At 48.4% G+C, this 14,955-nt stretch overlaps 1 protein-coding gene across 2 annotated transcripts in view; it reads right to left on the reverse strand.

The window, feature by feature from the left end:
- IFT74 (intraflagellar transport 74) overlaps positions 1-14,955 on the reverse strand; it is a 386,790-nt gene that overhangs the window by 257,260 nt on the left and 114,575 nt on the right. For both annotated transcript variants that reach the window (XM_063914103.1, XM_063914102.1), the window contains exon 8: positions 10,841-10,902. In XM_063914103.1, the coding sequence (XP_063770173.1) occupies positions 10,841-10,902 (62 nt within the window). The remainder of the gene's footprint in view (positions 1-10,840; positions 10,903-14,955) is intronic.

Here is a 14,955-nt window from a genome sequence, read left to right on the forward strand (position 1 = left end):
TCCCTGTCAGAAGGAGACATCGGTAAAGCCGACTTTAGGAAACGGCGAGGGGGAGACGTCTCGAATTCCAATTTGTACCCCTGAGATATCACCTGAAGGATCCAGGGGTCTACTTGCGAGTGAGCCCACTGCGCGCTGAAATTCATTGAGACGGGCCCCCACCGTGCCTGATTCTGCTTGTAAAGCCCCAGCGTCATACTGAGGGCTTGGCAGAGGCGGGAAAGGGCTTCTGTTCCTGGGAACTGGCTGATTTCTGCAGCCTTTTTCCTCTCCCTCTGTCACGGGGCAGAAATGAGGAACCTTTTGCCCGCTTGCCCACGAAAAAACTGCGCCTGATAATACGGCGTCTTCTTATGTTGAGAGGCGACCTGGGGTACAAACGTGGATTTCCCAGCTGTTGCCGTGGCCACCAGGTCTGAAAGACCGACCCCAAATAACTCCTCCCCTTAATAAGGCAATACTTCCAAATGCCGTTTGGAATCCGCATCACCTGACCACTGTCGTGTCCATAACCCTCTACTGGCAGAAATGGACAACGCACTTAGACTTGATGCCAGTCGGCAAATATTCCGCTGTGCATCACGCATATATAGAAATGCATCTTTTAAATGCTCTATAGGCAATAATATACTGTCCCTATCTAGGGTATCAATATTTTCAGTCAGGGAATCCGACCACGCCAACCCAGCACTGCACATCCAGGCTGAGGCGATTGCTGGTCGCAGTATAACACCAGTATGTGTGTAAATACATTTTAGGATATCCTCCTGCTTTCTATCAGCAGGATCCTTAAGGGCGGCCATCTCAGGAGAGGGTAGAGCCCTTGTTCTTACAAGCGTGTGAGCGCTTTATCCACCCTAGGGGGTGTTTCCCAACGCACCCTAACCTCTGGCGGGAAAGGATATAATGCCAATAACATTTTAGAAATTATCAGTTATCATCGGGGGAAACCCACGCATCATCACACACCTCATTTAATTTCTCAGATTCAGGAAAACTACAGGTAGTTTTTCCTCACCGAACATAATACCCCTTTTTGGTGGTACTCGTATTATCAGAAATGTGTAAAACATTTTTCATTGCCTCAATCATGTAACGTGTGGCCCTACTGGAAGTCACATTTGTCTCTTCACCGTCGACACTGGAGTCAGTATCCGTGTCGGCGTCTATATCTGCCAATCTGAGGTAACGGGTGCTTTAGAGCCCCTGACGGCCTATGAGACGTCTGGACAGGCACAAGCTGAGTAGCCGGCTGTCTCATGTCAACCACTGTCTTTTATACAGAGCTGACACTGTCACGTAATTCCTTCCAACAGTTCATCCACTCAGGTGTCGACCCCCTAGGGGGTGACATCACTATTACAGGCAATCTGCTCCGTCTCCACATCATTTTTCTCCTCACACATGTCGACACAAACGTACCGACACACAGCACACACACAGGGAAGGCTCTGATAGAGGACAGGACCCCACTAGCCCTTTGGGGAGACAGAGGGAGAGTTTGCCAGCACACACCAGAGCGCTATATATATACAGGGATAACCTTATATAAGTGTTTTTCCCCTTATAGCTGCTGTATTTTTAATACTGCGCGTAATTAGTGCCCCCCTCTCTTTTTTAACCCTTTCTGTAGTGTAGTGACTGCAGGGGAGAGCCAGGGAGCTTCCCTCCAACGGAGCTGTGAGGGAAAATGGCGCCAGTGTGCTGAGGAGATAGGCTCCGCCCCCTTCTCGGCGGCCTTATCTCCCGTTTTTCTGTGTATTCTGGCAGGGGTTAAATTCATCCATATAGCCCAGGAGCTATATGTGATGCATTTTTTTGCCATCCAAGGTGTTTTTATTGCGTCTCAGGGCGCCCCCCCCCAGCGCCCTGCACCCTCAGTGACCGGAGTGTGAAGTGTGCTGAGAGCAATGGCGCACAGCTGCAGTGCTGTGCGCTACCTTGTTGAAGACAGGACGTCTTCTGCCGCCGATTTTCCGGACCTCTTCTGTCTTCTGGCTCTGTAAGGGGGCCGGCGGCGCGGCTCTGGGACCTATCCATGGCTGGGCCTGTGATCGGTCCCTCTGGAGCTAATGTCCAGTAGCCTAAGAAGCCCAATCCACTCTGCACGCAGGTGAGTTCGCTTCTTCTCCCCTTAGTCCCTCGATGCAGTGAGCCTGTTGCCAGCAGGTCTCACTGAACATAAAAAACCTAAAACTAAACTTTTCACTAAGCAGTTCAGGAGAGCCACCTAGTGTGCACCCTTCTCGTTCGGGCACAAAAATCTAACTGAGGCTTGGAGGAGGGTCATAGGGGGAGGAGCCAGTGCACACCAGGTAGTTCTAAAGCTTTACTTTTGTGCCCAGTCTCCTGCGGAGCCGCTATTCCCCATGGTCCTTACGGAGTCCCCAGCACCCACTTAGGACGTTAGAGAAATTAAGTTATGTTACTAAAAAAAAAGGAGACACACACACACACACACACACACACAAAAAAAAAACCCAGAAGAAAGCAAAGCAGCAAGTTCAAAAGAAAATGGCTATATTGCACCTATCTATATATATATATATATATATATATATATATATATATATATTTATTTGACTTATTTTTTTGTTGCTAGTCATCTAATGCAAATCGGTCCAATGCACAGTGCGTAGAGTGCTAGAGAGTTCAAAATAGCAGGCTAGCAGGCTACTTTCCAGAAATGGCAAATGACCTCTGCCATTGTTCTAATAAACAGTCAGCTTAAAAGAATCTACAGAAGACTTTTCTGATTGATAAAAATTACAGAAATCTGGTACTGACACTTATCACAACGTGATGCTAAATTTAACATAGCAGGTAATATCAACAAACATCCCTTTTCACAGTTTGACGCAGTACACATCCCATGAACTCCTAATATTGGCCCTCATTTCGAGTTGATCGCTAGCTGCTTTCGTTCGCAGCGCAGCGATTGGGTAAAAAAGCGGCACTTCTGCACACGTATGGGCTGCAGTGTGCACGCGCGACGTACTTTCACAAAAGCCGATGTCGTTTCACAAAAGGTCGAGCGATGCTTTTCAGTCGCACTGCTGGCCGCAGAGTGATTGACAGGAAGTGGGTGTTTCAGGGTGGTAACTGACCGTTTTCGGGGAGTGAGTGAAAAAAACGCAGGCGTGTCGGATAAAAACACAGGAGTGGCTGGGAAAACGTAGGCGTGGCTGGCTGAACGTAGGGCGTGTTTGTGACGTCAAAACAGGAACTAAACAGTCTGAAGTGATCGCTAGCTAGGAGTAAGTCTCGAGCTACTCAGAAACTGCACAATCTTTTTTTGTAGCAGTGCTGCGATCCTTTCGTTCGCACTTCTGCTAAGCTAAGATACACTCCCAGAGGGCGGCGGCTTAGCATTTGCACTGTTGCTAAAAGCAGCTAGCGAGCGTACAACTCGGAATGAGGGCCATTGTACCTTTAAGCCAGCACAAAGTTTTCATAAGCCGCGTGAAATAGTTTGTTATTTGTAGCAAGGTAGACTGGCATATATTCAGTTATACAAATGTATAAAATAATATGAATGTTGTCCTGTCTCCCGCCATCATATGCAGTGGAAGGAGTGTAGAAGGAGCGCCTGCCCGCTAACAGCTCCCACTACACAGGTGAGTGGAGGGGAGGAGAGAGCAGAAAATAAGATTTTAAACCTACCGGTAAATCTTTTTCTCCTAGTCCGTAGAGGATGCTGGGGACTCCGTAAGGACCATGGGGTATAGACGGGCTCCGCAGGAGATATGGGCACTCTAAAGACTTTAGATGAGTGTGCACTGGCTCCTCCCTCTATGCCCCTCCTCCAGACCTCAGTTAGAGAACTGTGCCCAGAGGAGACGGACAGTACGAGGAAAGGATTTTTGTTAATCTAAGGGCAAGATACATACCAGCCCACACCATCCACACCGTACAACTTGGAACAAACGAACCAGTTAACAGTATGAAACAAAACAGCATCAGCCAGAGACTGATCAAAACTGTAACATAACCCTTATGTAAGCAATAACTATATAAAAGTCTTGCAGAATTTAGTTCGCACTGGGACGGACGCCCAGAATCCTCTACGGACTAGGAGAAAAAGATTTACCGGTAGGTTTAAAATCTTATTTTCTCTTACGTCCTAGAGGTTGCTGGGGACTCCGTAAGGACCATGGGGATTATACCAAAGCTCCAGACCGGGCGGGAGAGTGCGGATGACTCTGCAGCACCGATTGAGCAAACATGAGGTCCTCCTCAGCTAAGGTATCAAACTTGTAGAATTTAGCAAAAGTGTTTGAACCCGACCAAGTTGCCGCTCGGCAAAGCTGTAATGCCGAGACGCCACGGGCAGCCACCCAGGAAGAGCCCACCTTCCTAGTGGAATGGGCCTTTACCGAATTTGGTAACGGCAATCCAGCCGTAGAATGAGCCTGCTGAATCGTGTTACAGATCCAGCGAGCAATAGTCTGTTTAGAAGCAGGAGCGCCAAGCTTGTTGGCTGCATACAGGACAAACAGTGCCTCTGTTTTCCTAATCCGAGCCGTCCTGGCTACATACATTTTTAAGGCCCTGACTACATCAAGGGACTTGGAATCCTCCAAGTCACCTGTAGCCACAGGCACCACAATAGGTTGGTTCATATGAAAAGACGAAACCACCTTAGGCAAAAATTGAGGACGAGTCCTCAATTCTGCTCTATCCACATGGAAAATCAGATAGGGGCTCTTGTGAGACAAAGCCGCCAATTCGGACACCCGCCTTGCAGATGCCAAGGCCAACAACATGACCACCTTCCAAGTGAGAAATTTTAAGTCAACTGTTCGAAGAGGCTCAAACCAGTGAGATTTTAGGAACTGTAACACCACGTTAAGGTCCCATGGTGCCACTGGGGGCACAAAAGGAGGCTGGATATGCAGCACTCCCTTTACAAAAGTCTGGACTTCTGGGAGAGAAGCCAATTCCTTCTGAAAGAAAATTGATAGGGCCGAAATCTGTACCTTAATAGAGCCTAACTTTAGGCCCATATCCACTCCTGTCTGTACAAAGTGGAGAAAACGGCCCAGATGGAAATCTTCAGTAGGAGCATTCTTGGCTTCACACCAAGATACATACTTCCTCCAGATACGGTGATAATGTTTCGCCGTCACCTCCTTCCTAGCCTTAATCAGAGTAGGGATGAATTCCTCCGGAATACCTTTCCCCGCTAGGATTTGGTGTTCAACCGCCATGCCGTCAAACGTAACCGCGGTAAGTCTTGGAACACGCAGGGCCCCTGCTGCAACAGGTCTTCCCTGAGAGGAAGAGGCCACGGATCTTCTGTGAGCATTTCCTGAAGATCTGAATACCAGGCCCTTCGAGGCCAATCTGGAACAATGAGTATTGTCTGCACTCTTTTTCGTCTTATGATTCTCAGTACTTTTGAGATGAGCGGAAGAGGAGGGAACACATAGACCGACTGAAACACCCACTGCCTGAGGGTCCCTTGACCTGGCACAATACCTCCGAAGCTTCTTGTTGAGGCGTGACGCCATCATGTCTACTTGTGGAAGTCCCCACTGACTTGTTATCTCTGCAAAAACTTCCTGATGAAGTCCCCACTCTCCTGGATGGAGATAGTGTCTGCTGAGGAAGTCTGCTTCCCAGTTGTCCACTCCCGGAATGAAGACTGCTGACAGAGCGCTTACGCGATTTTCCGCCCAGCAAAGAATCCTGGTGGCTTCCACCATTGCCACTCCGCTCCTTGTCCCGCCTTGGCGGTATACATGAGCCACAGCTGTGACGTTGTCTGATTGAATCAGAACCAGTAGGTCGCGAAGAAGATTCTCCGCTTGTCGTAGGCCGTTGTATATGGCCCTCAATTCCAGTAAGCTGATGTGTAGACAAGCCTCCTGGCTTGACCATAGCCCCTGAAAATTTCTTCCTTGTGTGACTGCTCCCCATCCTCGGAGGCTCGCGTCCGTGGTCACCAGAACCCAGCCTTGAATGCCGAACCTGCGACCCTCGAGAAGGTGAGCACTCTGCAGCCACCACAGGAGAGACACCCTGGCCCTGGGGGACAGGCTTATTTTCTGATGTATTTGTAGATGGGACCCCGACCACTTGTCCAGAAGGTCCCACTGAAACGTCCTCGCATGGAACCTGCCGAAGGGGATGGCCTCGTAGGTCGCCACCATTTTTCCCAGTACTCGAGTGCATTGATGGACTGACACTCTTTTCGGTTTTAACAAGTCTCTGACCAAGTTCTGGAGTTCCTGGGCTTTTTCCATTGGGAGAAAAACCCTCTTTTGTTCCGTGTCCAGAATCATGCCTAGGAAAGATAGCCGAGCGACACGCTTTTCAGCAATTGATCTCTCGATCTCGCTTTTATCAGGAGATCGTCCAAGCACGGGATAATTGTGACTCCCTGCCTGCGCAGGAGGCCCATCATTTCCGCCATTACCTTGGTGAAAATCCTTGGGGCCGTGGAAAGCCCAAACGGCAACGTCTGAAATTGGTAATGACAGTCCTGTACAGCGAATCTCAGGTACGCCTGATGAGGGGGATATATGGGGACATGAAGGTATGCATCATTTATGTCTAGTGACACCAGAAAATCACCCCCTTCCAGGCTGGAGATAACTGCCCGGAGCGATTCCATTTTGAATTTGAACTTTTTCAAGTACAGGTTTAGGGATTTTAGATTTAGAATGGGTCTGACCGAGCCATCCGGTTTCGGAACCACAAACAGGGATGAATAGTACTCCTTCCCCTGTTGAACTAGGGGAACCTTGACAATCACTTGCTGTTGACACACTTTTTGAATTGCAGCTAAAACTATCTCCCTCTCTGGGGGAGAAGCTGGTAAAGCCGATTTGAAAAATCGGCACGGTGGCACCTCTTCGAATTCCAGCTTGTAGCCTTGGGATACAATTTCCATCACCCAAGGATCCACGTCTGACTGAACCCAGACGTGGCTGAAGAGTCGAAGACGTTCCCCCACCGGCGCGGACTCCCTCAGTGGAGCCCCAGCGTCATGCGGTTGATTTAGTAGAAGCCGGGGAGGACTTCTGCTCCTGGGAACTAGCCGTAGCAGGCATTCTTTTCCCTCTACCCTTACCTCTGGCGAGGAAGGAAGAAAGAGCCCCGACCTCTTCTGGACTTATGCGACCGAAAGGACTGCATCTGATATTGTGGTATTTTCTTTTGCTGTGGGGAAACATAAGGTAAAAAAGTAGATTTACCCGCGGTAGCTGTGGAAACCAGGTCCGCGAGACCTTCCCCAAATAAAACCTCACCCTTGTAAGGCAAAACTTCCATATTTCTCTTTGAGTCGGCATCACCCGTCCATTGGCGGGTCCACCGGGCTCGCCTAGCAGAAATCACCATGGCGTTGGCTCTTGAACCTAACAGCCCAACGTCTCTCGAAGCATCTCTCATATATAAGACTGCGTCTTTAATGTGACCCAAGGTCAATAAAATGCTATCCCTATCTAGGGTATCAATGTCAGATGACAAGGTATCTGCCCAAGCTGCTACAGCGCTACAAACCCAAGCCGACGCTATTGCCGGTCTGAGCAAGGCACCCGTATGTGTATTGCAGGGAAAGGATACGCCATAAGAATTCTCTTGGGAATCTGCAGTTTCTTGTCCGGAGTTTCCCAAGCCTTTTCAAATAACGCGTTCAGCTCATGAGATGGGGGAAAGGTTACCTCAGGTTTCTTTTCCTTAAACATGCATACCCTCGTGTCAGGGACAGATGGGTCATCTGTGATATGCAAAACATCTTTTATTGCAATAATCATATAATGAATACTTTTGGCCACCCTTGGGTGTAACCTCGCATCATCGTAGTCGACACTGGAGTCAGAATCAGTGTCGGTATCCGTGTCTGCTACTTGGGACAGGGGACATTTCTGAGACCCTGGAGGGCCCTGTGATACAGCCAAAGCCATAGATTGCTTTGTCCATTCTCTTATGTAATAAAGACACATTTGCATTTAAAACATTCCACATATCCAGCCAATCAGGTGTCTGCGTCGCCGACGGAGACACCACAATCATCTGCTCCACCTCCTCCTTAGATGAGCCTTCCGCTTCAGACATGCCGACACACACGTACCGACAACCACACACACTCAGGGATAGATATATATATATATATATATATATATATATATATATATATATATATGGAGACAGTCCCCCAATAAGGCCCTTTGGAGAGACAGAGAGAGAGTATGCCAGCACACACCCAGCGCCACCGGACACTGGAATAAAATCCCAGTCAGTACAGCGCTTTTATAAAATATACTCACTGCGCCAAATAAATGTGCCCCCCTCTTTTTTGCCCTCTGTACTTGTGTTCAGCAGGGGAGAGTCGGGGGAGCCAGCTACTCTGCAGCATGCTGTGGAGAAAATGGCGCTGGTTAGTGCTGAGGAATCAAGCTCTGCCCCCTCACTGGCGGGCTTCGATCCCGCTCAAATCTTTATACTGGCGGGGTTTTTTGTAATATACTGCCTTCGCAGTATATAACTATGCCAGTGTCCCTAGAGGTTTATTAATTGCTGCCCAGGGCGCCCCCCCTGCGCCCTGCACCCATACAGTGCCGCCAGTGTGTGTGTTAACGTGGGAGCAATGGCGCGCAGCGTTACCGCTGCGCGTTAACTCATAGAAGATCTGAAGTCTTCTGCCGCCTTTGAAGTCTTCTTTCTTCTCATACTCACCCGGCTTCTATCTTCCGGCTCTGTGAGGACGGCGGCGCGGCTCCAGGACGAACGGCGAGGGTGAGACCTGCGTTCCGACCCTCTGGAGCGAATGGTGTCCAGTAGCCTAAGAAGCAGGGCCTATCATTTAAGTAGGTCTGCTTCTCTCCCCTCAGTCCCATGATGCAGGGAGCCTGTTGCCAGCAGTGCTCCCTGAAAATAAAAAAACGAACAAAAAGTCTTTTTCAGGGAAACTCAGTAGAGCTCCCCTGCAGTGCACCCAGTCTCCTCTGGGCACAGGATCTAACTGGGGTCTGGAGGAGGGGCATAGAGGGAGGAGCCAGTGCACACCCATCTAAAGTCTTTAGAGTGCCCATGTCTCCTGCCGAGCCCGTCTATACCCCATGGTCCTTACGGAGACCCCAGCATCCTCTAGGACGTAAGAGAAATCATGGTTACTTTTATTTTCGCAAACTAGGGACCTGATTCAGCTTTGATCGCTAATGTGGTCGCATCGCAGTTTGACGATTTTCTGCAAATTGTGCATGCGCAGAAGCCATACTGCACCTGTGTCGACATAAAACATAGCGGTCACATCCTGGAAGGATGTGACCACAACGTGAATGACAATGGTGGGAGTCGGGTAGGAGTTCACAGGGGCAGCGACGCGGCATTGGGGGCAGGGGGGTGGGGGCGGCGTACCGGCAAAAGCGCAGGCGTGTCCGGAGCGGTTTTGGGGCGACTGCTTGATGTCACACGCAGCTGTTCAAATAAAAGAAATGGCGGCAGTGCGTCTGCCTTTGCAGCTGGGCTGCGCAGGCAGGGGTCAACCATAGTTTCATGCGATCGCATTCCTGGGCGGACCTTGCGATGGGCAGTCCCAAGCGGAGAAATCTCCAGTCGCAGTTTTTGCTAAGATTGCAGAAACTGTCGCACGACCACGAGACCATAGACTTGATGGTATTGATTTGTTTTACTTTGCTTATGCTTTTGTTTTGTTTGTTATTATTTATTTAGTTTGATAATTATGGGTATTTTAGGTATTTTTGTTCGGTGCACCAGGCCGTATCTGGCCTTATAGTTGGGGGGTTAATTGAGCTAGTTTGGGGAGAAATGTGAAAATGTTTTATGAATGTGTTGACATTTATTTTCAGACTTCGAAAAATTGCTTTGTGGGTTGTTATTAGATGGCCTTATATCTGCCGGTCATGCTCAAATTTGTGTGTATATGGTGTGGCGGGGCTATGCAAACTATAAATGTTATGTAATGTCACCCGGATTTCCCGGCATACACTGAAAAGTCTGTACTTCTTCCATTCTGTTGAATAAAAATACTCTATTCAAAAAAAAAAAAAAAAAAAAAAAATTGCAGAAACTGCGACTGATGCTGAATAAGGTCCTAGGTATCTTCATAGTATTCTATTTTTAAAGCATTTTCACAATACATCCTGTACATCCTGTAAACAACCATGCATCTTGCAGTATCACTTGTCACGTTTTCCCTAAATATTCCCCGATTCCCTATTTATGCTAAATATTCCCTTTTAAAATAGAACACTGCTCTACCTGCTGTAGTAGTAACTAGGTGTTAGTCTACTTCATGTTAATGATAGCATATTTCTTACTGGTTGCACATGGAAAGCACAATTATACTACTTCTAATTGCATAGAATAGTCAGAACAGAATATATTGTGTAACGGGATTGATACACTTCAGCGAGAGGTTCCCTCGATGTCTGGCATGATAACATTATGCAGGATATTACAGCTAAAAAATATTGTTTTTCTTGCACCCCACAGAGCAGTGAGCAAGAATAAGCAATGATATATTTATTGTATTACCTGGAAGGGTAAATAGCTATACCTCGTGCTGAATTATATCTGCTGGGTGTGGCCTTGTTGGGAATCACGATTACATCAGTCCGGGGGCATGCCCAGCACCCCCAGAGATGCTGGGCTGCCCCCGGAGACTAGTGCCTGCACTGTTGTTGCCTCCTCCTCTGTGACAATAGCCAAGTGATGCAGCAGAATGCCACACTGCAGCACCCAATGCCAATAGTGATACCTAGTGTGGCCTGCACCACCATAGCGACTCCACTGCCTTTATGAATCAATGAATAACCTAATGTGGTCTCAAAAACAATCCTTCAAGAAATTCTTCAGTAAAACTACTTACGCTTGTCTCTCTGTAAAAATGACATCTATGCTCTGGGCTTCCCGGTCATTCTGAGCTTTTAGCTGTAAGAAATAGGAATATAGAACATATGAGATGGAAATTTGTCACCTGTTTGAGAGGACATGATATGATTTGGATATAGTGCCTGTGTGCATGTACAGTATGTCATAAAAAGACCACAGTCTCCCTATACTTCCTTCATTTAAGAGAGTGTGAAGAATACATTTTTAAGTGTTTACTGTACATATTGAATATCGGCTGCAAGTTTATTACTCGCTCCTCATTTACATATAAAACAATAGGTTTGAAGCTCTCTTCCAGACACATGGTTTACAGCTACTTTTTTCTTTTTAGGACAAACAAATGTGTCATCATACATCTTGCCCCAATACAGCACACAACGAGAGATGCCTGGCATGAGTGAGCTGGCAGGTCCCGTGCAATTCCGTTAGCACCAGGCGTCTTTTGTTGCCGAAAATAGGATTTTAATAACCTACCGGTAAATCCTTTTTTCGTAGTCCGTAGAGGATGCTGGAGTCCACATTAGTACCATGGGGTATAGACGGGTCCACTAGGAGCCACTGGCACTTTAAGAGTTTGAGTGTGTGGGCTGGCTCCTCCCTCTATGCCCCTCCTATCAGACTCAGTCTAGAAACTGTGCCCGAGGAGACAGACAACTTTGAGAGAAGGATTTTACACAGATAGTGGCGAGATTCACACCAGCTCACACACAAGGCAAACCAAGCTAACCAACTTGAAACATCAGCAACAGCTGAACAATATTACTTAACCAAGTAACAAAACAGTACTTAACCAAGAACTAAGCAGTACTGAACTAAGTAACAACTGCAGGATCACAAAGTGCTGGGCGGGCACCCAGCATCCTCTACGGACTACGAGTAAAGGATTTACCGGTAGGTAATTAAAATCCTATTTTCTCTTACGTCCTAGAGGATGCTGGGGTCCACATTATTACCATGGGGATGTACCAAAGCTCCCAGAACGGGAGGGAGAGCGCGGAGGCTCCTGCAGAACTGATTGACCAAACTTCAGGTCCTCAGCGGCCAAAGTATCGAACTTGTAGAACGTGTTCGACCCAGACCAAGTAGCCGCTCGGCAAAGCTGTAAAGCCGAGACACCCCGGGCAGCCGCCCAGGAAGAACCCACTTTAAGAGTAGAGTGGGCCTTAACAGATGTAGGACACAGCAATCCTGCCGTAGAATACGCATGCTGAATAGTGAACCTAATCCAGCAAGTTTCTTGGGATCATACAGGACAAACAGAGAGTCCATTTTTCTGTGACGAGCAGCCTCTTCACATAGGTTTTCAGAGCCCTGACAACATCCAAGGACTTTGATGAAATTGAGGAGTCAGTAGCAACTGGCACCACAATAGGCTGGGTGATATGAAATGCTGACACAACATTTCGGAAGGAACTGCTGACGTGTCCGGAGCTCAGCTCTATCTTCATGGAAGATCTAGTAGGGGCTCTTACAAGACAAAGCCCCAAACTCCGACACACGTCTAGCAGAAGCTAAGGCCAACAAAGTGACAGCCTTCCACGTGAGAAACTTGACCTCAACCTCCGGTACAGGCTCGAAGAAATCCGATTGGAGAAACTGTAACACCACATTAAGATCCAGGGCGCCTTGAGGCGGCACAAAGGGAGGCTGGATATGCAGAACCCCTTTCAGAAAAGTCTGAACCTCAGGGAGGGAAGCCAATTGTTTCTGGAACAAAATGGATAGGGACGAAATCTGGACCTTTATGGATCCCAACCTTGGGCCCATATCCACATCTGCTTGCAGGAAGAGGAGAAACCGTCACAGTTGAAATACCACCGTAGGAAACTTCTTGGACTCACACCAAGATACATATTTTTTCCAAATACGATGGTAATGTTTAGACGTTACTCCTTTCCTTGCCTGTATCAGGGAAGGAATAACCTTGTTCGGAATGCCCTTCCGAGCTAATATCTGGCGTTCAACCTCCATGCCGTCAAACGTAGCCGCGGTAAGTCTTGATAAGCGAACAGCCCCTGCTGCAGCAGGTCCTCCTGAAGAGGAAGAGGCCTCATCTCTTCTAGCAGTAGATCCAGAAGATTCCCGTACCAAGCCCTTCTTGGCCAGTCCGGAGCAATGAGGATTGCCTGAACTCTTGTTCTCCTTATGAGTTTTAGAATACTTGGAATGAGTGGAAGTGGAGGAAACATGTACATCGACTGGAACACCCACGGAGTCACTAGGGCGTGAACCGCCCTGGCTTGTGGGTCCCTCGACCTGGAACAATACCGCCGAAGCTTCTTGTTGAGACGAGAGGTCATCATGTCTATTTGAGGTACACCCCAAAGATCTGCTACCTCCGCGAACACCTCCTGATGGAGTCCCCACTCTCCTGGATAGAGAGTGTGTCCGCTGAGGAAGTCCGCTTCCCAGTTGTCTACTTCCGGAATGAAGATTGCTGAGAGCGCCAAGGCGTGTTTTTCTGCCCAGAGGATGATTCTTGATACTTCTGACATTGCAGCTCTTCTCTTCGTCCCGCCCTGTTGGTTCATGTAAGCCACTGTCGTTACCTTGTCCGACTACACTTGAATGGCTCGATCTTGCAGAAGATGGGCCGCTTGTAGAAGACCATTGTAGACGGCTCTTAGTTACAGAATGTTTATTGGAATACTGGATTCCAGGCTTGACCAACGTCCTGGGAAGTTTTCCCCCTGAGTGACTGCGCCCCAGCCCCGGAGACTTGCATCCGTGGTTAGAAGGACCTAGTCCTAAATCACGAACCTGCGGCCCTCCAGAAGATGAGGTAGTTGCAGCCCCCAGAGGAGTGAAATTCTGGCTTTCTGCCACAGACGTATTCTCTGGTGCATGTGTAGATGAGATCCCGACCACTTGTCCAGGAGATTCAGTTGGAAGGGCCGAGCATGAAACCTTCCGTACTGTAGAGCCTCGTAAGAGGCACCCATCTTCCCCAGAAGGTGAATGCACTGATGAACCGAAACCCAGACTGGCTTCAGGACATCCTGGACCATTGTTTGTAACACCAACGCTTTCTCCTCCTGGAAGAAACACCCTCTGTACTTCCATGTCGAGGATCATTCCCAGAAAAGACAACCTCCTGGTCGGCTCCAAATGTGATTTTGGAAGATTCAGGATCCAACCGTGTTCCCTGAGCAGAGGAGTCGTGAGAACAATGGACTGCAACAACTTCTCCCTGGACGATGCCTTTAGCAGCAGATTGTCCAGATATGGAATTATGTTCACCCCCTGTCTGCGGAGGAGAACCATCATCTCTGCCATCACCTTGGGGAACACCCTCTGTGCTGTGGAGAGGTTGAATGGCAGTGCCTGGAATTGATAGTGACTGTCGTAATAAGCCTGTTGAGACGGCCAAATCGGAATGTGGAGGTATGCATCCTTGATATCCAGGGACAACAGAAACTCTCCCTCCTCCAGACCTGCAATCACTGCTCTGAGAGACTCCATTTTGAATTTGAACACCCTCAGGTAAGGGTTTAATGATTTCAAGTTCAAATTGGTCTGACAGAACCATCCGGTTTCGGTACCACGAAAAGGTCTGAATAACAACCCTTGTTTTGCATATGAGGTGGAACTGGGACAATGGACCTGTGACTTTTCCAGTTGTAGGATGGCTTCCTGTAGGATAGCCCTGTCTGTCAGCAAAGCTGGCAAGCCTGATTTGAAGAATCGGTGAGGCGGGAGTTCTCGAAACACCAGTCTGTATCCCTGGGACACAATATCCTGTACCCAGGGATCCAGGCTAGACGACACCCAGACATGTCTGAAACGTCTGAGTCTCGCACCCACCAGCTCGTCCTCCAGGCTTCGATGTCCACCGCCTTGCTGAGGAATTTGAGGAACCAGAAGCAGGTCTCTGGTCCTGGGAGCCTGCAGGAGCAGGCTTTTTTGGATTTTGCCCGACAACCTCTAAAGAAAGTGGTACGAGGCTTGAACTTTTTTGCCTTAGCGGTCCGAAAGGACTGCGGCACAGCTGAAGAAAATGGTTTCTTCATAGAAGGTGTAGCAGAGGGAAGGAACGGTGACTTACCCGCGGTTGCCGTGGAAATCCACGCCTCCCCAGATAGAGCCTGACCT

The sequence above is a fragment of the Pseudophryne corroboree genome, chromosome 1, assembly GCF_028390025.1.
Source record: "Pseudophryne corroboree isolate aPseCor3 chromosome 1, aPseCor3.hap2, whole genome shotgun sequence".
In the NCBI taxonomy this organism is placed as follows: Eukaryota; Metazoa; Chordata; class Amphibia; order Anura; family Myobatrachidae; genus Pseudophryne; species Pseudophryne corroboree.